The sequence below is a fragment of the Magnolia sinica genome, chromosome 9 (genome assembly GCF_029962835.1).
Source record: "Magnolia sinica isolate HGM2019 chromosome 9, MsV1, whole genome shotgun sequence".
In the NCBI taxonomy this organism is placed as follows: Eukaryota; Viridiplantae; Streptophyta; class Magnoliopsida; order Magnoliales; family Magnoliaceae; genus Magnolia; species Magnolia sinica.
In genome coordinates, this window is record NC_080581.1 from 15,365,469 (window position 1) to 15,393,177 (window position 27,709).

Genomic DNA, 27,709 nt, shown 5'->3' on the forward strand with positions numbered 1-27,709 from the left:
CTCGAAATTAATAATACGATGATTGTTCTTGATATATTCTTTCTCTGTTATATTTGAATAAGATAATCTCCCAAATTGAAATACATTTGTTTTCTTGTCGAAACAAAATGGTGACTCCACTGGGGACTATCTTATTTAATATTAATATTGAGAGAGTACTATAGAACTTTCATTGTAGTTTGGCGTCTTTCTGACGCCAAAATGGCGACTCTCAGTGGGAACATCCTCTCCTTCATATCTTAGATAAATTATGTTGTTATTCAAACAATAATTATAATTTTTGTGGTTCATTCTGAAGGTAAAAAGATAAATTGCGAACTACAATCAAATGGCAAACTTAGCAATGAAGGTAAACTTTTACTTCACTGCAACCGGATTCATGGTGGAATATGCGCTAGACCAGCCACTGAGGCGCGAAACCCAGTCTTTTGTAAGCAAAAATGACACAGCTTGAACAATGGTTGGAGTCGTATTTGCTTCACCTCAAGAACCAGAAGATGATGAGAATTGGACTGTCGTGACATCTCGAAGAAGCAAGCTCGAAATGCAAGAACAAGTTTGCCTTCACCACAAACCAGGGGACCTATAACACGGAACGTTGCCAGAAAGAATCTCGAATTGGCTCCTCCTGCCATATATCCTGAGCATACGGCTCCACAGTTTGCATCACGTGACTTCCCGGCTCTGATTGCTCCAAGAGCCCGATGGACAAAAGAACAAAAAGGAAAAGCGCTACTCATGAGATCACCTACTTCTGTGTTGTCTCGATCGATCAGCTGCAGTGGAAGTATGGGAAAATCAAACGAGACTCCTCTCCTTATAAGCCCCATCACACCACCATATTCTTATCCCACTCTAAATACGACTTCATCAAGAAGTGGGGAAGCCACAGTACACATGGCCGGAACAGATCAGGGGACTATGCCGACTACGGAAGATCGCATGAATGAAATGGCGCAAGCAAAGAGAATATTGATGGAAGAATGTAAAAATCTCAGAGAGGCCCTGACAACTCTTGCGCACAACGTAGCTCAGATAGCGGCTCCGCCATTGATGGGTACGATGAACGGACAAGAACATTAACCTGAAGGTTTCCCGCCACAGGGGGCAAGATCGCTTGGGTCTGCTCCGGTAGTAAGGACCATAACTCAAGAGGAAGTACGACAAGTTGTTAAGGAAGCTACCAAAGTGGAAAGAGAACGCGAAAATGTCTTTCGGTTCAGATATTGAACACCATACCCGCGAGAAGTAGAAGATGTTCCGTTCCCAGTTAACTTCAAGCACCCGGATTTTCAAAAATTTAATGGAGAGGGATCACCGGAAGAGCATTTGATGCACTTTATCACCAGCATGGGGAATTTCTCTACAATACCACAGTATTGTTTGCATTTGTTCGTATCATCCTTGACAAGTAAAGCGTTCCGATGGTACTCTAGTCTGACTCCAGGATCGATACATACGTGGGAGCAGATGCAGGATGCCTTTATGTCAAACTTCGTCTCCTCAGAACGCAATGTCAGCATTACAGAGTTGGCTTCAGTACGACAGAGAGAAGGGGAACCGGTGGAGAAGTTCATAGACAGATGGAAGACATTGGGAGCCTCGTGCAGGCAGTTACCAGAAGAAAAAGAACAGGTCACGATGTGCTTAAATTCCATGGAAACGGGAATTGCGTTCGGTCTCACTAGTGCCGATATTAAGACTTTCTGTGACTTAGCCACCAAAGCCCATGTCCTAGAGCTGATGACTCGAAAGATGCCAGCATTTCACTATGAAACGGCCAGAAGGGGGACCCGCTAGGTTAATGGCAAATATTGTGGACCATGAAAAAAGGAATCAAGAAACAAGGAATTTGAGAGAAAAAAGGACAGAGTGAAAGGAAGAATTAAACCGTCCTGGGAGTAGGTTCACTGGAAAAAGGCCCAGATCGCTTAATTCTCATGAAGGGTTTGCATTAAATAAAGAAGATGTTGTTCCCATGATGAACTAGTTGCTGAAAGCTGGCACAATAGAATTACCTACATCAAAGCACCCTGAAGATGCAAGAAGATCAAGAGAGATTTTTGCCACTACCATGTCTGATAGGGCATCCGACAGAAAATTGCTATACATTGAAATGCATAATACAAAGAATGATAAACAGGGGCAAAATAGTAATCAGAAAAGAAAAAGGAAGGGACGCAAGTGCGACGGTGAACGTGTTGACAGTTCAAGACAGTGCTCGTGAACGAGCAAAGAAAGAAAGTCGTGAGATGACGAGGAAAGCCGCAGTAATTACGCTACGGTCGGGTAAAAGAATGGCAAGTCCCCCGAGGCAGAGAGTTGGAACGACAAGGACTAAGGTCATCAAGGATTAGCGTGATAGTGACAGGAAAGAAGAGAAGAATGAAATAGCCAAAGTAACTTACGACGTCGTAAATCATTTAAAGGGTATACCAGCTCGGTTAAGCATTTACAACGCGTTAAAGTTATCAGAAGATTTCAGGCAAAGTCTGATTCAAGCGCTATCCGATCACAATGTTCGAGAAACGTTACTGGTGGAAATGGAAAATGAAGAACGCAAAGAGCAGGAAGACTGTATGCAATAGTTTCATTCTCTGATGATGATCTAGCTTGTGATACAGGGCATAATAAACCATTGATGATAGTAGGCCATATTCGCAGGAAAGAAGTGAAAAGGATTATGCTCGACAATGGATCTACGGTGAACCTGTTACCATTAACAATATTGAAAAAATTGGGTTACCGTCGTTCTGATCTGCGCCCTAGTGGAATGATGATACAGGGCTTTAATCAAGATGGACAGCATGCACTCGGCAAGATTACAATGACATTGGAAATAGGAGATTTAACTACTGATGTTGTTTGTCATGTGATTAGCGCGGTCACAACATAGTATAAGGTAATGGCTGATGCAAGACCATATATAGAGGCCGAAGCCTTCTTTGCATATGTTAGTTACTACGACGGTTTCGCCAGAGGAGAGAAAAAGAGAATGATGAAAGCAAAACCCTGAAAAATGCCCATGTGAAAATAATAAAAGGAAAATCCGAAAAAGTAGGATCATCTGAAACTTCAGAAGCAAAAAAGAAGTTTTATTTTGTGCCGCGACATCTGAGACAACCAGGACAACCGCCCTTAACGTTACCATCGCCTGAACAGTTGAAAATCCCGCAGTCAAATTATACAGTACCATTGCCATATGTCGAAAGAAACAAGCCATTTCCAGCTGTTCCGGGAAAGTTTCATGTTGAAGCCAATGCAAAATATCCAGAGCCAATTGAATTTTATGCCTCTTCAGAAGTAAATATAGAAGCAAGAGCTGAGAATAATGTGTACCACGGAAAGATGACATCTCGCGATCTCAAGAAATACAGTCTGGCGAGCAGAAAAATGATGAAAAGGATGGGTTTCGATGATGAAGAGCCGACTTGTTTAAATCATGGGAAAGGAATTCAAGTCCCTATTGGAGTCGATTAGAAGAAGAGAGAAAGATTTCAAGGATTGGGAGCAGAGTCTTCAGTAAATATGGTCACAGTCAATCAGTACTAATGTTGAAAAGACCAGCAATGGTGACCCGCAGAACAAGGGGCAAGTTTGAGCCTAAATGGGACGGGTCATACATTATAGAGAAGTATATTCAAATGGAGCGTACAGAGTGGTTGATCAAGATGGACGGGGTATTAATACACCGGTCAATGCGCACTTCATCAAGAAGTGTCATCCCTGAAGATGTTTCTGATTTTGATTTAGAAGATCATCGCTATAATGCTTCTACATCAAAAGGGGGCATGACAAGTAGAAGGGAAAAAGAGCTGCGAAAAACAAAGTCATGTACTTCCCCTCATGAGAATAAAAAGCGCAAATTTTCAAGTGAAGCTTCTCAAACGCATTAGAAGCATTGATGATTGCTGTCAAGCATTGAAGCATTGATGATTGCTACCAAGCATTAGAAGCATTGATGATTGCTGCCAAAGCATTGATGATTGCTACTAAGCATTGAAGCATTGATGATTGCTGCCAAGCATTGAAGCATTGATGATTGCTGCCAAAGCAGTGATGATTGCTACCAACCGACATCGATGATTATTGTCAAATTCGCCAAACGTCGATGATTATCACCAAAATTAGCAACTATCGCTGTCATCATCAATCGCTCATATAAGCTTATTTTATCGTAATTCCTATCATCGCCAAGTTGATATACTGTTTTAAACATAATATGAATGTTATTAGAACATCATCAGCAACGGCGAAATATCAATTATTGATTCACCAATTTTGGCAGTGGAACAAACTATACAGCCAACCACATATAAAGTTGATGACAGCGATGGTAGCTTACTTCTTAAGGCAGCCTAACCAAGCCTATACGGCCAACTATGCATAAAGCCTATCTTCATTGCCATTCGGGCAGCGGTGTGAAGCCAGTGGCCCTAAAAAGCCCATGAAGTCCATCGTACGTATACCCATGCGAGCAGCGGATGGAGCTAGCAACTAAAAGCCTTAGAAGGCCAAAAAGTCCTCAACAACCAGTCACGCGTAACACCTGTGCCGTCTGTATAGCTTTCCGGCAGTGTCACGGGGAACGGATGAAATTGCCCTCCTGTGAATGGGCCCGACCTTGCAGACGAAGAAACTGCGGGCAGCAGTGTGCGCTCTTTGGTCATGTCCATATATAGGCCAACCATGCATAAAGCCCCCCAGATTCTTGGCTTGATTTCAGTAGTAACTCATGAGGATGGGCCTAAACCTACTCATTGATGGACTGACAGCCCTAGATTTAGTACCCCAAAGGTCGCTTTGTGTGCCCCGTGAACTCTAGAGAGTTACTGCGACCAACCATGTGCGTAAATCCAACCGAGTTCATGGCCCCGGTAGCTTCATTGGGCCCCTCTGATGGATCGCGGTTTGTGAACTCACCAAGCTGTGAGAAGTCCAGTGAACTCATGAGAGTTACAGAGACTATCATGTGAGACCCGACTCCACTACTCAAGAGTCTAAAAAACTGTGTGGCTCCACTACTCAAGAGCTTAAACCGTGTGTGATCATCTAACTAAATTGAAATTTAGTACCGCCTATCAAAACAAAAATCATATAGGGGATCCCGTACTGACATTCATAATATGTTGATGTTTTTATTTCAATTCTTCATTAAATATCATGTTAGACAATTGCATAAATAAATATGCTTGAAATGAATCATGATTTGGAGATTTATGAAGAGGCAAACTATCTCAAAATATCACAGTATTTTCAATAATATAAGTTGGCATTAAAAAGAAGTTACCTATTCTAAAATACATATATAAGAACATGTAATATCAAGATGATGCAAGAATATATGATCACATATCTATTTGAAATATGCCCAAATATGTCAATTGTTTGATATGATGACATAAATCATGAAAATTCCATATGTAGAATGCGTTTCTTTTGAAATAAATGCAAATTACAATTATATTAAGTCAGGCCAAAATATTCAATGCTTAGTATCTTCTATTCTAAAGCCAGGTGTTTCAAAATATATTTATTCTTCTGAAGAGGACGAGTCTTCGATGATAATATGTTTATCTTTCTGAGGTGGATGACGATGTCTTGCCGTTTCCTGCCTTTCTGACGTTAAAGGAGAGTTATCCCGTAATATTTGCAAAGGTGGAGGGTAGAACTGTAAGGAATCATCACTCTTTGAGGGAGATTCATGAGTATTCATTAAAGGAGTGCCGAAAGTTATCCATCCTTCAAGGGCATCAGCGGGCTTTACTGCATAAATAGCGTCTTCTAAAGAAATCCTTATGCAAAGTTGGCCTTGAAAGGGGGCATGATCTGTTTCTTCAAAATAGCCAATGCCTTGGTCTTTCTGATAATCTTTTAGGCGAGGAGGAGGAATCCATATGGCGTGATTTACTGGGTGATAATTGCCTGCCAAGTAATACTGATGAACCCACCATCACATCCAGCAGTAAGAAGCGCTAACCGGATAATTATAGCTAGGAATTATGAAATGTGATCGAGTATGAACATTCAAGAGCTGCTTCCATATCAAGGCCCAATTATACGGCCCAATGCCATAACTTCTCATCGCTCTAGTGATGATATCACAAGTCTCCGGTACAGTTTAATCAAAGCCGAACAGACGAGCGAACCTACTAGGATAATACGGTTCACGCCAGAATACGTTACCTTCCCTCCATGGAAGATTGTTGGATCTGATAGAAACAAGGAAAGAATGCTCACCAAATGAGATGGAATCATCGTCAACAGTTGCCACATCTTCGGGATAACTAGTCAATGGAAATTGATGAAAATCAATGGGACCATTGCTTTTTATTTTTCTAGAGATACATCCATTCGATTTCTTAATCATATCTCTCAATTGATAATGTTGAAGAGGAAGTCGATCAGGGTTCGAATATGCTCTTCTAGAGTCAGCAAATGTCCAAGGAAAGTATACTCCTAGCCAGCCTATGAAGAAATGCCATGAAGCACAAATAGGAAAAGATTCAGAGACAAGATCCTTCGAACCAGAAATAACATCCCCAAAAGCGCGATAAAGGGAACACAGAACTGGAGAAGCTAGTGAATATTTTTGGCCTTCTGCCATTGCGCCTACAACCACAAAGAGGGAGGGCCTAATAATATCTGCTTGATCAGGATCTAGGAATATTACTAAGCCTAACCAGTAAGCTAGAAAGGCAGCCAATTCACAAGAACTGTATTCCGTACAATGTTTAATTCTCTTACGAATGGCCTTGAGTTCTGGATGGTTGTGACCTGCAAAGCTGTCAAGATGAAGATACGATAATTAAGCTAAATCGTTTAGGATTGAAATTGCGAAAATAGAAATTGAGAGGGGAGGAATATACCACAATTTTTGAGAAAAGTGAGCCAACCATTCAAGAGAAGTAATGCGATTAGGATGAGGGAAGGTGGCCAGTGCACTGAAAAGTTCAAGGGTGGTTCCGGAAATCTTGGATGTACCTCCTCCCACAAATGTGAGAGCAAGTTCTTCATTGGAAGGTACATATGCATCAAAGATATTGCCCATGATGGGAAGACCTGCTATACAAAATAGATCCCATAAGGTGATTCTCATTTCGCTTGAGGGAAGATGAAATGAATTGGTGATTGGAGACCAATGATTGAGGAAGCATCTGAAGATAGCGGCATCCGGGTGAAAATGTTCTGATGTGGCTATGATTGCATTAGAAAGGGTAATCTACTCCAGAATGGCAGTATGCTTTCGAACAACAGCATGAGCCTAGGCACTGTAAAAATCACGAAGAGACAGAAGGCCTGTGGCTTAGAATTTCTCTGTATTCTAGGGCAATCTCTCAGAGAAGAAGAGTTGTTGAGCTGTTTCAAAGTAGTGGGAAGGGAAAGGTTGCTAAGGATTGTAGTATGAACGCAAAAATCTCATCTTATGAATTCTAACTGCTCTTTGACAGGGCCGTTTTCTTCCAGATATCCTATCAGAATTCTCTGTTCTTTCATGATCCAATTGTTTATCGAGACAAAGATATTTCGTCGATCGAAGGGTTCGATGTGTAGAATTGACCAATGACGCTGCAGATTGATGGGAATAACGATTCATTTATTAGTAAAGGGGTTATGGAGATCCAAAGTTTCTTCGTTCATTTCAACATATTTCTAAGAATGGCGGAGAGGTTGTTCCGATCTAGAAGAGGATGGATGATTCTTTCTTCTTGAAAAGGGAGCTTGAGAACGAGGCATGATGAAGAATTCAAGGAGAGAAGAAAATTTTCCTAAGTTATGGTTGCGCGGACTCGCGCAATTGAAGTCCTTTGCGCTGGGTAGCGCAAGGGCCAAAAGCCTTGCGTGAACAAGATAACTATTGCGCTGGTTCACACAAACACAAATGATTGCCCAGGAATTCGGCGGAGAAGCGGAGTTATGTCACAAATAAGAGCAAGTGCAGAAAGAGTCCAAGTTCCAGGTATTTATAATGTGTGCGGCCGAGTATGGTACACGGGAGATGGTTGCGCGGGTCCGCGCAAATCCTTTCAGAGTGAAAATTGATCCTTTTTCTTTGATTTTTTGGAAACAAATAAAGGATTAAGGGGGCATCTGTTGAGGCATGAAAATGAGAGGGAAAGATTTGAAGAAAAGAAGATCGAAAAGTAAAAAGAGGAAGGAAATAGAAAAAGGAGAAGAACAAATACTTTTAAGGAGGGTTTGCGCGGGTCCGCGCAAGACATATCAGTTACGCGGGTCCGCGCAACCAATAATTCAGTTGCGCAGGTCACGCAACTGATTTTTGGACTTGTTGTCCATAGATGTTCAAAATCAATGAAAGATGGGTCCCTTGGCACCAAGATCGAGGTTTCGCACGTGTGAATGCCTGTAAATACCCCTTTCCCCCCTCATTTGGAAGATCGAAGATTTTGTAAGAAATGCAGAGCAGCAGAGAAGACTGAAGGTAGGACTGGAGAGAAGCTCTTGGTTGTGCAACCCATGTTGGTTGTGCAAGGTTGCGCGAGTCCACACAACCAGACTGCCCTGCAGTCTATAATGATAAGAAGCCGACATGCTGTCAAAATGATCAGGCACTCGTTCTTCTTCTATTCAAGCTTCAAGAAGAGAAATCAATTGATTGGATCCATATCATATCCCTCTTAAAGAGATGATCAAATCTCGAGTTGATGTGCTGCCGAATTTGACATCCGGCCTGGACATTTGAACTTTGTCAATTTCTGCATTCTGTATTCTAGATAATTTATCTTAGAATCAAGGGACCTTGAGGATGTAAATGAACTCAAGATTAATAATACGATGATTGTTCTTGATATATTCTTTCTCTGTTATATTTGAATAAGATAATCTCCCAAATCGAAATACATATGTTTTCTTGTCGAAACTGTATCTATGCTTTAGCTTGTGTGTGCGCGTGTGCATATGTGTGTTTGGTGCCCTAGGGGGAGGGGATCCAAGAGGAGCTGTCTAATATTGCTACCCAATTCTCGAAAAGTTTTAATGGGTTTTCATGTTTGATGTGTCTTATCTTTTACTAGTCTTCTCTTTTATTCCTCTAAGCTAGGACCAGATTAGGTGCGGCCCTTTCCATGGGCCCCACCTTGATGTATTCTATATCTACGCCGTCCATCCGTTTTGCTAGATCATTTGAGGAATGAGCCAAAAAATGAACAAGTTCCAAATCTCAGGTGAACCATACTATAGGAAACAGTGGTGATTGAATGCTCTACCATTAAAACTTCCTAGGGCCACTGTAAGGTTTTCGTAATGTTTATTTGCCATCCATCCTGTTGATAAGGTTACATAAACCTGGATGAAGGGATACAACAAATATCAGCTTGATCCAAAACTTTCGTGGCCCATTAATGGTCAATCATCACTTTTTCCTATTGTATGGTCCACCTGAGAATTGGATCTACTTTATTCTTGGGTTCATGCCCTAAAATGATTTCACAAAACGGATGGGCTCCACAGTATGGACATAGAATGCATACATCAAGATGGGCTCCACGGTAAGGGCCGCACTGTCTTGGGTGAGGCCAGGGCCAGAGCTAATCCACTCCCCTCTTAATCTCTAGAGGGTATTCTAGCAGAAGGGTACAAAATACATAGCTGAAAAAAAGAAACTTGGAATTTCAGATGAGCTAGCATAGAATGGGCAGAGGTCTCCAAATCTGTAGCTTGTTTGTCTGAACATATGCTATTGACCATTTGTTGGTGATGCACATATTTCATTCAATTAGACATTACTGTATCGCAGATTGGTAGCTTCTGCGGTTGAGTGTTATTATGGCTTATGATTTCAATTTGTGCTTGTTGTATAATCTGAAGCATCCCCACTTTGTTAACATTTTGCAGCACTATTTTGTTTTTCTTTTTTTTTCCTCGTTTTTCTGTATGGCAAACTGTAGCTGCTTGCTGAGAAACTACCAGAACAACTAGATTTTCACAAGGACCTTGTCAGCTTGGAAGCTGCATCAAAGGTATTCTTGGTTTGATAAATGAATTTATTTTATTCTTTTACGTAGATAGATTTGCATCTAATTTAGTCAAATATCTAATTATTCATACAGATACAACTGAAATATTTGGCAGAAGAGATGCAAGCTATCAGCAAAGGATTAGAGAAAGTTGAAGAGGAATTGACTGCATCAGAAAATGATGGACCTGTATCTCAACATTTTCGGAAGGTACTTAATGCTAGATCAGCTAATTGCATGTTTGTCTGTGTGAAAGTAGTTCTCCATTTTGATATGCTGTTGGTTAGATTTGACCACGTCCAAAGGAGAGAATTGCTCAATGGCATTCTCTAAATGTTTAGTTTTCATTTATAAGAAGTCTTCACTGGAATCTATATACCTGACCATGAGGGCCGAAGTCTCTGTTGACATTAAAATGTGGACCAGGTGCAATTTGTTGTGTGATCGAGCATGCCATGTTGCTCCCCAAGTCTTATGGCAATCTGCACCTTCTTATGAAATGCTTCATTTTGTTCTATTTTGGACATACAAATTAAAGTTTAGGCCAGCAGAGAGGACTCATCGAATTCTAGCAAAGGTGGGGATCCTTGTTTTATATAGGTCTGGGGAGTTAAGTGGTAGTCTATGATACTTGGATCCTTCAATTAATCGGACTACCTGTATTACAGGAATCCTTTTGCCAATGTTTCTTTTAATTTGGGGTTTAAAGGATCTCCTGTATCCAAACACCAAACAAGGTAAGGGGCTCGGGGATATCAAAGGCATAAAAAACATTTAATGTCAATTACCAGTGTATATGTTTTATGACTAAATGTACAAGCGGGCCATCTAGATTATTGATCTGATCCAACCCACCCACCATGGATAAGGGATATGCCCCAAAGCTCTCTTGACATCTTTACTGTTTGAACTGTGGTCTATAGAATGATTGTTAACTTATAGATTGCATTTTGAGCAATAGACAAATTTCTAACATGCCATTTGATGCTGGTAAATTCTGTGTTCGCACCTACACATTGTTGACACAGTAAACACTCATGCAGTTATGCATTTCCTTGACCAAACATGTGCGAAGAGAAGATAAGATCAAATTATAAACTTATTTAGGGTAGTTTGATTGCACTGTTGGTCATCATCCTCATCATCTAAGCCCTATCCCAACTAACTGGTGTCTGCTACATGATTCCTTTTCCACCATTGGTGCTAATCACTGTTTGAATTATCTCCGATATTATCGAAGTATCCCCAATATTATCTGTATCTCTAGCTCGGTGATACCGATAACACTAGTAGTATTAGAAATTCTAGGTATCATCAATGTACGCTAAATATCACTAAATATTGCTAATGTATCGGTATCGTCAATATTTTCAACTGTGTAAATTCAGGTGTCGCTTGTATTGCCTATGCATCGATACCGCCAGTGTATTGCCAATATTTTCAAACGTGTAAATTCCAAGTATCACTTGGATCACCAATGTATCTGCAATATTTCGATGATATTGCCAATGTATTGATATTGCCAAAAATCTGTATCTTAAAAAAATTCTCATTTCATATTGACAATCTTTCCCAACAAAAATCTGCATCTTAAAAAATTCTCATTTCATACCACAATCTTTCGTTTCTTTTCCAGTTGTGAATGATTTGTTGGGAAATATCATGTGTTGCCGATATTCTAAAATATCAATAGATGTTTGGATGGAAGGTTGGAGGTTGGATGGATAAATGGGATGGATGAGATGGTTGGACTGATTTCTTAAAACAACACATGCTTTTAAGCCCCCATTAAATGGAAACTTATCATGTATGCATTCTCTTTGCAATTTTTTATTTTTTTTTAATTCCTAAATATGCAAATATGTGTATTTTCGCATCTCATGAAGTTTTATTGAAAAATTCCACCGTTTTCCCCATATTTCCCCACATTTCCGGTTATCAACGATATTGTCGATGATATCGATATTGTTTCCATAGCCCTGGCTAGCAAAACTTGTAGCGATACCCAACACTTCGAACACTGGTGCTAATCAATTAGGACTTACTCAGGTCCTTTACTTGACCCAACTATTGGTTCTAATCATTCGTTGTGTTTCATGAATGTATGTTGCATTTATATTTTATTTTCACTTTTTATTAATAACATTTTAAGTATTGGTCTTTTAATTTATGCAATTTATTGTTCAGACCTTGAAGGAATTTCTTGTTGTTGCTGAAGCTGAAGGGAGGTCCTTAGCTTCACTCTATTCTGGGGTGGTATGCTCTTATCTTCATTGATCCATAGAACTTAAATTTATTGAATTTGCATGCTTAACAGAATATTCAGTACCTCATGGTTTTGGAGTTGGATGCTACAGGGTAGAAATGCTGATGCACTGGCCACCTATTTTGGAGAAGATCCCGCTCGTTTTCCATTTGAGCAAGGTCTTTCTGAGCCCATTAATCTATATTTGTCTCACTGCTTCTGTGCTTAACCTGAAATAGGCAAGAGACCTAAAAACTGGCTTCTTATGCATTTTTATGTGTTTTACTTCTAAATTTCCATATGTCATTTACTTGAGTAAATTCCCGATATTAAAATACGGTCATTTCTCAGCTTTGTACCATGAAGTGCCCCACTAATACTAATCATCATCCTCATAACCTTGTCCTATTCGGGATCTCTGATGATACTTATAAGTAGCTACCTGTCTTAGGAACTTTTTTTACTCATGAAAGCTCCAAATTCTTTCATGATGGGTCCACAATTTCTTTGGTAATATATGATTCAGCCCTTGATAGACAAGGAATTATGTGAGCTACGTGAAGTCCACCCTGCGATGAGCCTGGCATCTTGCATGATAATTGGCCCATCCAACGGACACCATTGGATTATATAATCCTCTTGGTGGAAACATGATAAACACCTATTACTGTCATTTATTGCAACATTGTCTGTCAATAATAATTTATGCCCACAAGTAAGTCCCAGTTTCTGTTACAGGCTATCTAAAATTAAGTTAAAAGAATGCGAAAGCTTGTAAAATTATGTCTTTGTTCAGATTGTAATGTTGGGGTTGTATTATTTCCCGCTTCGACTTTTGTCTTAGCGGTTCGTTAATAAAATCAAATCAATTATCTTTCAAGGAAAAAAAATTAAGTTATTATTTCTTCACTTGTTCCTATTCTTGAATCTATTAAATGTAATTAACATTGTAGTTAGAGGACTTGGGCACATACCAGGTGCAAGTGATGTTGGAACGCCTGCACGCTGAGAGAATCTAGGTGCACATATTTAATTTAATTTATATCATGAATGTTATATGTATAGAGATATAGATCTTTGCTAAGGCGCACACACGTGCAATAAAGCTCGTGTACATGCCAAATGTGCCAGCATGGCACATACATTCGAGATCTAATATATCCATCAGGTTGGCCCGACCTTGTACATGTTTCCTTTATATATATATATATATATATATATATCCGAATGCTCAGTTGTGCACTAGTTCACACGGAACTCATGTGAACTTTTTTGAGAACTCATCATATGTGATGTGACTCCAAAATCTGAACGGTCCACGTGAAACAACACCTCATTAAACCCCCTAGGCCCAGTTTTTTCTTTAATCAAAAACTTTGGTGGGCCATGAAAAATGAAAATAGTTTCCTCCCTTGATTTACATTTCTCTTTGCTATGGCCGACTAGAATTTTAGATCAAGGTCAAAATTTGTCCCTTAGGATTTCATGGGATTCCGCATCACATGGACCATTCGGATTAGATGCCCATGACACGTATGCAAAGGTGTGCACATGCGTAGGTGCGCACGTGAGCATGACTCTATACATACATACATACATATATATAAGCCAAGTTTTTCAAAGCCGTACATTTGTTTTGCAAACTATAGCCCACCTGACCATTAGATCATTAATCTAATTCTTCGGATAGGGAATCAATGTAGTGGTAGAGCTATACACGAACCGAGTTAGCTCGGTTAACTCACTCGACTCGACTCGAAAAAGCTCGATTCGACTTAGTTCGAAACTGAGTTCGAGTCGAGTCAAGCTGATTTTTGGAGCTCGAAAAAATTTCGAGCCGAGTTCGAGCTTGTCCGAGCTCGAATCGACTCAGATCGAACCTCGGCTCGAATCGAACTCAGATCGAATCAATTCAATGACTAGGTTATTTTGATATTGACATAACTCACCAAGTGTTTGATGAAATGACTCAACGAAGTGGTGTTTTAGGTGCATACATTCTTTGCAGGATCAGCTGGTGACGAGGAAGGTATGATACGAAATAAATCACTACAAAAAAAAATAAAAAAATACACGATAAAACTATCCTTGTATTTTGATTTTGATGTTGCCTATCAAATGTTTGATGAAATGCCTGCAAATTGCTGTTGTTGTTTTGCATACTGTGAGAAATTGAAGGTGCATTCCATGTGTTTGAGAAAATGTCGCAGAGGCTCGAACTTGGCTCGAATTGGCCTGAGCTGCTGAACGAACTGAGTCAAGTTGGCCGGTCAGGCTAGAGGGATAAGCTGAGTTCGAGTTGGGGTCAGCTACTGGCCGAGCCGAGTCGAGCTATGCCAAGCTTGACTCGGTTCGACTCGCGTACAGCTCTATTTAGTGGTGTCGTTCCGGTGGATGGATTGGATCTTGAACTATTGTATGATGATGGTACATCTGTGGCATGTACATGAGCTTTATTGCACACACGTTGGTTTTTAATCGTTAAATGCCATTTATAAAATTTAAGTCTACACCATTGCTCCAACGAATTAACACAACCCTAGAATTTCTAATTCCCCACAAGTTTCCAAGCCTAGAAGCCCTAATTTCAAATTTCCCAATTCCTCTATCCAAAAATTCCAACATATTTCCAAAAATCTCCCAATTCTAAACCCTAATTTCCGCCCTCCATTTCAAATCCCCAATACCCAAATTCCCTAACCAAAAAACACATTTTTTGCCAAAAACCCCAAAATTTCCATACCCTTAAATCCAAATTTTCAAAATTCCCAGTCCACTAGCCTAAATTGGACCCAAAATCCCAATTCGTCTTCTATCTGGCACAAATGGAAGCTCAAATTGCTTTCCAGAAGTTTAATTTATTGCTTAAATGATAATAGAAGAAAGAAGTAAAGAAAATCTTGTAAGTTTGAAAATTTTAAGAAATCTGGGAAAAGTATTTTTCATAAATCAAAGCTTTGATGGAAATGTTAAAAAAGTTTTCAAAGAGGTTTATGATCACTCCTTTAGTATCTCCAACCTTAATGGGCGTCAATACCCTTATTTTGAGATGTGCAGAAGGGTACCTCATGTAAATTTTCTGCTAGCATATAGGCGCTCAAGCCCGAGGAGAATGCCTGACCTAGGGCCTAGGTGAGGTTCAGGTGACCCAAAATGCCTAAGCATGCATCTTTAATGACACTGATTATTAATTTTTACCAGACAAATCCGTCTTATATCCAGTTTGGGGCCCCTAATCAACTTAGCCGTCAGTTTTTATTAAAGTCATGGTTTTGAAATTATAATTCAAATTTGCGAAGAGTCATATATTTTCATTTAAGTTAAAAATTCTATAGGTACAATGGATATTTATTAGTATCAAATTTTCTCTATTGCATCATCTAGAATATGTTAGTGTATAGTGCATGTAGTTAGTGGCTCTTTTAATGTAAGTGCATGTGCACTCTTTCCTCCTCTTGCAGTGTACTATATGCTCTATTATAATAAAACATTGTGCGTTAGGGCATGTTGGCCTACACACAACATTTTCCCAAACTCTCTTCTTCTCTCTCACTCTTCTCCTCTTTTCTCCACTCCATAATCATCAAATCACATTCTACTTGGTATTAAAGCATAGAGCAGGGCATACCGCATCTAACAAGTTGAGAGGCGACACATCACCTTGCTGACGTTAGCAGTTGTACGACTGACATCACGTTATATGGATGCATGGATCCCATTTTAGCTAAAAGTTTATGGGTTTGATAGATCTTGATTTAGAATATTTTTCATGATTTTTTGAGAATTTTTTAGACCTTTCAAGGTGTTTTGACCGAAATAGAGAAATTTGAAAACTGGGTTCTTAATCAGATTTTCTTCAATCTGTCTCAAGTCGGTAAGTTTTTCTTTGGTTTCTTTGCTCAAGATGGACCAAAATCTTCCCCCCTAGCTAATCACTGAGGATTTTTTAGTTATGATTCATGTTTGAGTGGGTTTTAACCCCAAATGGATGTGTGGCTAGGCCATTTTTCACTCATTTGAGTCAGATATGAGTGGATTTGTTGTTATTTTGGAGGATTACTGATTGTTTGGGGTTATCTCTTATTTCCTTGGAGGATTGAGTGAGAAAGAATTGTTTGAATCAGTCATTCTTACTCGGAGTCTCCTATGGACGACAAATGGCCCTCATCTCTTGGAATGGGCTCTGTTTAATGCAACCCCTTGCGGATTACCTCTATTAAGTTGAATGGTAACAACTATCTTCAATGGGCGCAATCTGAAAAGTGTTCTTAGGAGCCCATGAGAAGTTGTCGTATATCTTGGATGATCCTCAAAGCTCTACAGATGCTATCTAAAAGTCTTGGACAAAGGAGAACTATCAAGTTATTGCATGATTGTTGAATAGTACCTATTCTTCGATCAGTCACTCGGTGATGTTTTTATCCTCGGCTATAGACATTTGGGATACTCTTCATGATATGTTCTTGAAGTCTCAAAATTTTTCACGGGTATTCCAGCTTATTCAAGAAATTAGTCGGTTCCAACAAAACTCAAGATCATTAAAAGATTATTATTCAACACTTCGGGGCATGTGGGATGAGTTGGACCTGTATTAGCCTCTTCCTTCCAAATGTGAAGACTATCATGAACATGCTCATAAGTAATGGGATGATACTTGTATTATGCAGTTCCTAGTCGAGTTAAACTCCAATTATCTTAATGTTTAGGATCAAGTTGTTGTGTAGGATCATCTTCCCCCATTGACGACGGTCTATGCCATGTGCCAGCACGTTACTATCTTCGCTCTCCATTCCCATTCATTTATGCCACTAGAGCGTTTGGCACATCTTGATGGCAATCAATCTTCTCTTTTTCTTGACCTTCAGGTATCATCCTTGAGTTCAGGGTGCACTTTTGGTTATGGTGGTCATGGTAGAGGCCGTAAGGGAGATCGTAGTCGTGGCGGTCATAATCTTCGTAGTCGTGGTGAACGTGATGATTCCCTCGTTTGTTCACATTGTGATGGAACCAATCACAATATGGATTATTACTGGCAGCTCCATGGTCGTCCTATGTGTGTCGCTGCTTCCGTTGCTTTCACAGTTGCTCCTGAGGGACAGTCTTCCACCCTAGCAGTTGAGCAGTCTTTAAGGGAGTCTCTCATCATTTCTCGGGCTGCATATGATGCCCTGATGCGGCTTCATGTTCATAATATTCTTTAGCCTTCTCACGCAGCTTCGGTGTAGTCAGGTACTGCTTTTCTTAAGTCATCATTTCCTACTTCCTAAGTCATAGACTCTGGAGCATCCTCCCATATGACTAGTAAGTCACAAATCTTTTCCTTTTATTCTCCTCCCCAAACTCAATATGTCACGGTCGTAGATGGATCCCAAACTCCCATCTCGAGGATTGGTTCTATCTCTATTTCTCCTTTGCATTTGTCCTCAGTCTTGCATATGCCTCGTTTTCCATTAAACTTATTGTCTGTTAGCTCTCTTGCTAAATCATTGAATTGTTCAATTACTTTCTTTCCTTTTCATTGTTTGTTCCAGGACCTACAGACAAAGAGAGTGATTGGTAGGGGGCATGAGGAGGCATTTATCTTTGCAATGATATACCGATTGCCGTTTCTAGTACCATTTCTCTGGATTAAGAGTCACTGGCACGGTGGCACTGCCGCTTAGGCCACCCGTCAGTAACTTGATTGAGATTTTTGTTTCCCTCCTCATCTGTCACTAAATCGTTTTGTTGTGAATTGTCTAAACATCATTGTGCTACATTTCCTCCTAGCTCTTGTCGGAGGAAACTTCAACCTTTTGCTCTGGTTGACTCGGATGTCTAAAGACCAGTCACAGTTACCTCCACTTTTGGCTTTAAATATTGTCACCTTTATTGATGATTATTCACGCATGACTTTGGTTTATCTTTTAAAATCTAAAAGTGAAGTATTTGATGTGTTTAAAGTGTTTTATCATGAAGTGTGCACTCAGTTTCAATGTTCCAGTAAAACCCTCCATTCTGATATTGGGGGGGGTTTAAAGAGAGAGTGCTGCTTTTGTGTCCTTGCAGGAGCATGGTATTTTGTCTCAGACGTTATGTGCTCGCACACCTCAACAAAATAGTATCACAGAACGAAAGAATCGTCATCTTCTTGAAGTCACTCACACCCTTCTCCTTGATATGCGCCTACCTAAATATTTTTGGGGTGATGCTCTTCTAACTACTACCTTTCTTATTAATCGTATACCCTCGCGTATAATGTTTTACAAATCTTCATTTACTATATTCTATCCTCATGACAATCCCTTTCATCTACCACCTAAAGTTTTTTGTTGCATATGCTTTGTTCAAATTTTGGATGGAAGTAATGATAAGCTTAGTCCCAAGGCGATTAAATGTGTATTCTTAGGGTATACGCGGAGTCAAAAGGGGTATAAATGTTATGACCCATTGACTCATAAGAAATATGTCTCTGCCGATATAACCTTTTTTGAGATGTTTCTCTTTTTTTTTTTTCCAGCTCCATGTCAATCCCTCTATGATCCTCTTGCGAGTCAGGGAGAGCATGACTCTTATCCTTTTCCTCTTTCAATTAGTGATCATGGGGAAACTCCTCTCCCCTCTGTTCAGCATGCTGCTAGTGATTTCGGTGACCCTAAGCCTTTGTGGGCATATCATCGTCGAGATAAATCTTCACACGCTCAGCCATCCAGCCTTCCACTCACTTTGGATGTTGGCTCAGGTGATTCTCGTACCTCGAGTCTGGATCTCCTCATTGCCTTGCGCAAAGGGTCACGATCTTGTACTCAGCACCTCATTTGTAATTTCATTTCATATGATCATCTTTCACCATCCCTTCAGTCGTTTGCAGCTTCCCTTCTATCACAGACTATCCCTCGGTCTCTATCACATGCTCTTCAAAGTCCTGGTTAGACAAAGGCGATGATAGAAGAAATGTCTGCTCTTGAGAATAATCATACTTGGGAGCTTGTGCCACTTCCTTCAGGGCATAAACCTGTTGGATGTTGATGGGTTTACCCGATCAAGTTCCTTCCGAATGGCTCCATTGATCGCTATAAAGCCTGTCTTGTTTCTAGGGGCTACACGCAGACTCATGGTGTGGATTACTTCGAGACATTCTCCCTAGTGGCTAAGCTTAATTATATTCGTGTTGTGATCTCCTTAGCTATCAATTTATCCTGGACTTTTGTTTCAACTTAGTGTTAAGAATGCTTTTCTTCATAGGGACCTTGCAAAGGAAGTCTATATGCATTAACCTCTTGGCTTTGTTGCTTCTTACAACCCTGCGCTTGTATGTCAGTTAAAGAAGACTCTTTATGGACTCAAACAATCCCTGCGCGCATGGTTCGAAAATATTAGTCAGGCTCTCATGGAGTTCGGCTTTGTTCGTAGTCATGCTGATCATTCCCTCTTTATATGCCGTCGATCACGGGCATCATGGTTCTCCTTGTGTATGTGGATGATATTATTATGTCCGATAGTGATTCAGTTGGACCATGGGAGGTCAAAGAATTTTTAAAGACCAAGTTTAACATCAAAGATCTTGGTCCTCTCCACAACTTCATAGGAATTGAAGTTGGTCGCTCTTCATCCGGGGTGGTCTTGTCACAATGAAAATATACGCTTGATCTTCTCATAGAGACTGGCATGTTAAGATAAAAACCTACTACCACCCCCATGGATACTTTGCAGAAGCTTCGGCCAGATGATGGCGTACTCCTTTTTTTATCCCAAGATGTATCGACAACTTGTAGGCCGGCACATTTACTTGACTCTTACTCACCCATATCTCTCCCTCGCGGTGAGCGTTGTTAGCTAATTCATGCAATCTCCTCGTTCTTCACATCTCACGGCTGTATACTGCATACTTCTATATCTAAAATCAACCCCGGGTCTTGGCCTCCACTTTCAGTATCATGGTCATCTGTAGGAGTGTACACGAACCGAGTTAGCTCGGTCGCTTAACTCAACTAAAAAAAAGCTCGATTCGACTCAGTTTGAATCAACCCCAGGTCTTGGCCTCCACTTTCAGTCGCATGGTCATCTGTAGGGGTGTACACGAACCGAGTTAGCTTGGTCGCTTAACTCGACTCGAAAAAGCTCGATTTGACTCAGTTCGAAGCTGAGTTCGAGCCGAGTCAAGCTGATTTTTTGAGCTCGAAAAAATTTCGAACCGAGTTCGAGCTTACTCGAGCTCGACTTGACTTGGATCGAACTCCAACTCGAATTGAACTCGGATCGAACCAGTTTGGTGACTCGGTTACTTTGATATTGATGTTGCTCACCAAGTGTTTGATGAAATGACTCAATGAAGTGTTGGCTAGCGGCAAGGAAGGTATGTCTATGAAACAAATACCATTTTTTTCGTGATTTTGATGTTGACTACAAGGTGTTTGATGAAATACCTGTAAACAGCTGATGGTGTTTTACATGCAATGAGAAATTGAAAGTGCACTCCATGTGTTTGTGAAAATGCGACAGGGGCTCGATCTTGGCTCGAACTGGCCCGAGCTGCTGACCGAACCGAGCTAAGCTGGCCAGTCAGGCTCGAGGACCGAGCCAAGTTCGAGCTGGGGTCAGCTAGTGGCCGAGCCGAGTTGAGCTGTGCCAAGCTCGACTCGTGTACACCCCTAGTCATCTACATCTTTCTGGCTTATTCTGATGCCGATTGTGCAGATAGTACTTATGATCACCATTGTAGATTCAGCTTATGTCCCTTCCTAGGTGGCAATCTTCTCATATGGAAGAGCAAGAAGCAACCAGTTGTTGCTTAGTCCTCGGTTGAAGCAAAATATCGTGTTATAGCTCATGCGACGTGTGAGCTAGTGTGGTTTCGCACCCTTCTTAAATAACTTGGCTATCCTCCTTCGGCTCCCATTCTTCTTCATTGCGACAACCAAGCGGTCATCCATATTGCTTGTAACCCTGTTTTCCACGACCACACCAAGTATATTGAGGTCGATTGTCACTTTATTCAGGAAAAAGTTGCCTCCAGTGTTCGAAATATTGGTATCGCGCAATGTATCGCACCCTTGGGTTACAGATACGTATCGGTTATCGCACGGGATATATCGTTTGTATCGCTTAATTTATCGCACTTTTTTGGGAAACATGGGAAACATTGGGAAAATTGTTGAACTTTTCAATAAAACTTCAGGGATTATTTAAAAAGACCCTAATACACACTTTTAAATCATAAAATCTCAAAAAAGGAGTGGACATAATAGGTTTCCTTTGTATATGGTACTAAGCTATGCATTGTTCGATTGAACTAAGACAACTTTATTCAGTATCAACCCTTTCCATCCGTTTTTTCATATCATTTTAGGACATTATCCAAAAAAATGAAGCAGATTCAATAATCAGGTGGACCATACCATAGGAAACAATGATGATTGACCATTAGTGGGCCACAAAAGTTTGGATCAAGCTGATAATTGTTTTTTTCTCTTCATTCAAACTTATGTGAAGTTATCAACAGATTAAGTGCGTAATAAAATATAGGGAAAATCAAGGTGCACCCTAAGAAGTTTTTAATGGTACCGTGTTCAACCACCATTGTTTCCTTGAGTATAGTCCACTTGAGACGAAAAATAAGACAGATCTACCAATCAAGTGGACCACACTAAAAAAAGCAGTGGGGGGATTGAACGTCTGCCATTGAAACCCTTTTGGGGTTCACAGAAGTTTTGGATCAATATGAAATTTGTTTTTCCTTTTCATCCAGGTCTTTGTGACCTTATGAACAAATTGGATGGAAAATAAATGTTATGGTGGGCCCTACGAAATTTTTAACGGTGAAAATCACTATCTCCGCTGCTATTTGTGGTGTAGTGCAGTTGATCTTTGGATATGATTCATTTTTTGGTTAGTACTCTAAAATGATCTCAAAAAATGGATAAACGGTGTGGATATAATAAATACATAATTGTGGGGCCATGTAACTTTGATCCCCTTTGAACCGTTCGTATAACTTGGAGCTCGAGGAGCATCAACGCTCGTCTTCGCACGACCCATACCTACACCAGCTATATAGCTGGTGTGGTACACTAGCCAATCCGCTTCCTCCCGTAGGCTATTCAAAGTTATATGGGCCCACAATAATATATTTATTATATCCACACCGTTCAACCATTTGGAGAGATCATTTTAGATCATGAGCCCAAAAATAAGTAATATCCAAAGCTCAAGTGGACCACACCACAAATAGCAATGGGACAGTGATTCTCACTGTTAAAACATTCGTAGGCCTACCATAACTTTTATTTTCCATCCAATCTGTTCATGAGGTCACACAGACCTGGATGAAGAGGAAAAAGAAATATCATATTTATCCAAAACTTCTGACCTCAAAAGGGTTTCAATGGTAGACGTTCAATCTCCCACTGCTGTTTGCATTGTGGTCCACTTGATCTTTGGATCTTTCTTAGTTTTCGGCTCAAGCCTTATGACGAGCTCGCCAAATGGACAAACGGTTTGGATACAATGCATACCTTATGATGGGACCCACAGAACTGATGACGTCAACACATCAGTAAGTTCGGTGGTGTGCGGTACTCCAGCCAACCCAAAATCATGTAAAAAGGGATCGGACGCCCTTTTTTTTTTACATAGAGAGGGTTCTGGCCTTCCAGAACCCTAAAATCTCACCCAAATCCATAATTTTTCAGAGCTCGCGATGATTTCTCCTGATTTCGGAGAGGATTTCTCCGGATTTCACTTGGATTTCTTCGGATGTCGACAGATTTCTCTCCTGTGACCTGGAAATGTCGACTACGGCCCACCAAATTCAGTAGAAAGCTCCACTTTTAAGCAGATTGAACAGGTAATAGATTTTTTTTTTCTATATATTTTTGGAATTTCTGGATGGGATGCAGATAAAATGTCGCGGTATGTCGCGCGGCTACAATTCTACGCAAAAATCTGCCATATCAGGCATTATCGTGCGATATATTGGCGATATCTCATGATATTTTGTGATATATCACACGATAAATGGAAGTTTGGCAATTTTCAGTATTTTTTTTTTTTTTTCGAAGGGTTTCGTATCGCTGACTGCCGATACCGATATTATCGGCTGATATTATCGATATTACGAACACTGGTTGTCTCTAAGGAAATTATCACCCCTTTTGTTCGATCGAGGGATCAACTTGCTGATATTCTTACAAAGTCTTTGAGTCGAGATGCTCTTCATTGTGTTCGTGACAAGTTGGGCATGATCAACATTTATGCTCCCAACTTGAGGGGGAGTCCAGAGATTGTTAGTGTATAGTGTGTGTGGTTAATGACTCTTTTAATGTAAGTGCATGTGTACTCTTTCCTCTTCTCCTACAGTGTACTATATGCTCTATTCTAATAAAACATTGTGTGTTATGGCATGTTGGCCTACACACAACATTTTCCCAAACTCTCCTTTCCTCTTCTTCTCTCTCACTCTTCTCCTCCTTTCTCCACACCTTAATCATCAAATCACCTTCTACTCATCACCTCTTAGCACATTGAATGTAAATATTGAGAACGCATCATATATGGATATATATTGGGCCAACATTCAATTGTGTACTCTTCCATTTTATTTCCTTTGGCAATGCTAGCTTGTCCATCCGTCACGCAAACCATGATTCCTCTCCATTGAGAAATCAATCTGGTTACAGATAATAACAATGTACCTATTGGAAGAATTTTAAGTTTTCATGTTTTGTTCTTAGAATTGAGTATCTTTCTTCCAGTCATCCGAACCAGCATGCTGAAACTTGTATGGGTTTCTTCGGTGACTTGGTTTTGAAGGTTTTTCAGCTTGATAATGTGCTTGGGCATGTAGTAATCCTTGCACACCAATTCCAAAGTAGCAAAGAAACTTAAGTGTGTTTGAATGTCCCTAGAAAGTAGGTGGTGGGATGATTTACTGCCCATTTGATAACCATTGAGTTTCAAATAGAGAGCTGAAATGTTATGAATATTTATTTGGGTTATAATGGCAAAAGAAAACTGTAGCTGCAGAATGCAATTCTAGTTTTTCAGTCCCCAGACAGAAGAATGGATGATTATCTCTTCTCTGCCAAAATGTTTATTCTGCCTGCAATTTGGGGTGCATCCAAATGCTTATGGATGAAGAAAGTGTGTATAACTTGCAACTGTTAAATTTCAATTTGAGGCTTAGACATCAGATCAGAGGGACCAAATTCATTCTTCTCCATGCTTGTTTTCAGTTCATGAATTCAGTAGTGTTTCATCATTCTCATTTCCACCATTCCTTGGGCCCTTATGTTTCTACTATGCAATGCAGTTGCTTCTACGCTTCTCAACTTTGTGAAATTGTTCCGGCGGGCCCATGAAGAAAACTGCAAGCAGCTTGAGCTCGAGAAGAAGAGAGCTCAGAAGGAAGCGGAGGTTGAGAAGATGAAGATATCTTCTCCAAAAACGGATACCAAGCATCCGTTACGGCAGGATGTAAATTGCAAGCTATGAAGAAGCCAAATCAATGCTTCTTGTCATTACTGATTGAATTTTCCTATTAACATTTTCCTTTTTGGTTCCTTACAGTATGGCCCACCTATGTTATTTCATCTTTCCGTGATTGCATCTGCCTCCCATCGGTTTTGGATTATTACAGATACCTACCCTGTTTCAAAGATTCGTTGCAAATTCACCCATACGAGGAATCACTGTCTACCAGGCACTGTTATCTTTTGAGCAATTCACCTTTTTACTGCAATCGCATACACAAGTAGTAGATCTGTGGGCTCACCATAGTGTATCTCATCCAACACGTTCAGTGTGGTTGCTGCAGCATAAAAATGGGAATCCCAAAAATTAGCCTGATCCAACCATTGGCCGACCCACCACATCAACATGGAGATTCTTGGGTGGTTGTCCATTCTTTTCTATGGTGTGGCCCATCCAATGATTGGATTAGCCTGATTCTTTGTTTGCCCAACTTTTGTGGTGGAGCAACCCTGATGGATGGTCTGGATGTCATTTATACAGTGGTGGGCTCCACTCAAAGGCAGAATGAATTCCTGAGGTGAGGGTATTTTGGTCGTTTGGTGTCATATAACTGAGGGAGGCGGTTTCAACTAACGTATTTTTTTTTTTTCACAGTCAGACAAGTCTGACCGTTGGATTCCTTTTCCATTTACCATTTATTAATCTAAAGCTTATTTCTTGGAACAGAGCAGCAGTTTGTGCAGGCGGCTTGTAAAATATTCACTAACCAGAGTACTCTTTTTTGTTTTAACAGTATCTTGAAATAGTTAAAAAAAAAAAGGCATTTTGGGCATCTCAGTTCATTTCTTCATCTTTTGCTTCTTTCAGTTTTTTTTTTTTTTTTCCATGTGTATATTCTAAATTACAGTGTATGTAAAGAGAGGAAGTCCATTGATGCAAACTGCTAAGAGCCATCTTTTCTTTTGGTTTATCTTATTGATTAAATTTGGAAGATGTGATGCCAAAATTAGTGGCAGTTTTGTTTGAGTGAGCATTTGATACTCAGGCTGTGTATGACGCTTGATACGCAGGCACTCAGAACCCGTACACATGGCATGTTGATTAAACCATATAAATTGTGGATCCCACTATCTGTCAGTCTCAAAATTAAGATTGGTTTAAGAATCTTAACCTCTGATTTGCGGACATTTCCTTTGTTGAAATAGGACCATAGCATATTTTTCAAATTAATAAAAAATATATTTAAAAAAAAAAAAAAAAAAACCGTTTGATGTATTTCCACCAATCTGATAGTCGGATGATCAAATAAGCTTAATTGTTGGGTCATGATGCATCTAAGCTGGGACCGATCTTTTGGACAGTTTGATTTGACTTACTTTGAATATATTCCAAGTATGTAATTTCTAAGTACTTCCTAAGAAGTTAGCATCGTATCATCCATCACATTCTGCCAGAGTATCAAAGTTTTCTTATTTTGTACAGGTTGGGGCCGACTTGTCTGTGATGTGATGTGGTCAGTTCACCTGTGGGTCCTGCCATGAATGAACAGGATGGGGATTGCATGCTAGCCGTCCATCTGTTTTACCAGCTCATTGTAAGGTATGAGGCCAAAATTGAAACATGTCCAAAGCTCAAGTGGGCCACACCACAGGAAACAATGGGTAGAAGACGCTCACCGTTGAAACCTTACCAGGGCCAACCATGATGTTTATTTGTCATCCAACCTGTTCATAAGGTTGCACTTACATGGTTGAAGGAGAAAGACAAATATCAGCTTTGATCCAAAACTTCTGTGACCCCTAAGAAGCTCTCAACGGTAGGCGTTCAATTCCCACTGTTTCTTCTGGTGTTGCCCACTTGAGCTTTGGATATGCTTCAATTTTGGTCTCATGCCCTAAAATGAACTGTTAAAATGGATGGACGGCGTGGATAAGACACATTCATTACAGTGGGTCCCACAAGTATTTGCGTGAAGGTCTCATCAATCCGGCCATTGGGTTCCATGACCCCATCGTCACCAAATGCTGCTGAAAGAAAAATGGCGTTCGTACATCAAATGACAGGTCAGCATCACCAATGTCCGGCTGAGCTTTCATTAGAAAGAGTGATTTGGTCTGATTTGTCGCACTAGTCTATCATGACGCTGCTAGGTAGAAAGATACTTTCGAGATTGCTGTTCTCAGCTAGACATGGCCCACCTCTTCTGCCAACGGCTATTTGCTTGTGTCATCAAATCAGTTTCAATGTGCATTTTCAGCCGTCAACATGACAAGGACATTGTAGGTTATAATCTAATGTCTAATTTCAACGTGGTTTACATCCTATTATTTTAGTCAAACTGTTTGAATTTTTTTTATTATTTTTTTAATTTTTATATGATCTCAGAGTACAATTATCGTCAAGAGGTGCTGATCTCAGACTCAGAGTAGGTGGCCCACTCTTCAACGGTTGTAGTTCAGGTGACCAATTTTCATCTACCTATATATGTTTTATACAAATATGTGGGCCCTAGAAATTGTGCAAGCAAGTTTTAGGAAGTCTTCTGGAAACGCAGACTATAAAGAAGTGATATGATCACTCATGCATGCTGTTGAGTGGATTTCTCTAAGGTAAATGTGCCATAATGGCATACACTAGCAAAATTTGGATCTTTCATCAGGTGGGCCAGCACGAAAATGAAGTTGGCCAACAATGGATATTGCCCATTGGTCGTTGTCTGTAACCATAAATCCTTCATATTCACATGAGGCCCACCTGATTAGCGAACGGGAACGATCTCTTGCTGGGGTATTCTTAGTGGGTGCCACCTGATGAGTAAACCGTTCTGATCTCTTTCCCAGGCGTTCTCAAAGTGGGCCCCCAGGAAGTTGTACACAGGCACCACAGCACTGTTCCAAGCTCAAGTACATGTAATCTGATAGAATCTACTCCACATGCACACAAAACTATATATATATATATATATATATATATATATATATATATATATATATATATATATATATATATATATATATATATATATGATCTTTGAAAT

The 27,709-nt window shown here is 40.1% G+C and overlaps 1 protein-coding gene across 6 annotated transcripts in view; it reads left to right on the forward strand.

Moving 5' to 3' along the window:
- LOC131256974 (formin-like protein 18) overlaps positions 1-25,642 on the forward strand; it is a 128,618-nt gene extending 102,976 nt beyond the window's left edge. For 4 of the 6 annotated variants that reach the window (XM_058258101.1, XM_058258099.1, XM_058258100.1 and 1 more), the window contains 6 exons: positions 9,909-9,980; positions 10,071-10,187; positions 12,165-12,233; positions 12,335-12,401; positions 24,512-24,715; positions 25,401-25,642. In XM_058258101.1, coding sequence (XP_058114084.1) covers positions 9,909-9,980; positions 10,071-10,187; positions 12,165-12,233; positions 12,335-12,401; positions 24,512-24,693 — 507 coding nt within the window. In that variant the 3' untranslated portion in view covers positions 24,694-24,715; positions 25,401-25,642. Of the gene's footprint in view, positions 1-9,855; positions 9,981-10,070; positions 10,188-12,164; positions 12,236-12,334; positions 12,402-24,511; positions 24,716-25,400 lie in introns of those variants that run through there. The other 2 variants (XR_009177031.1, XM_058258102.1) reach the window with 2 other exon arrangements.
- The last annotated feature ends 2,067 nt before the right edge of the window (positions 25,643-27,709 follow it).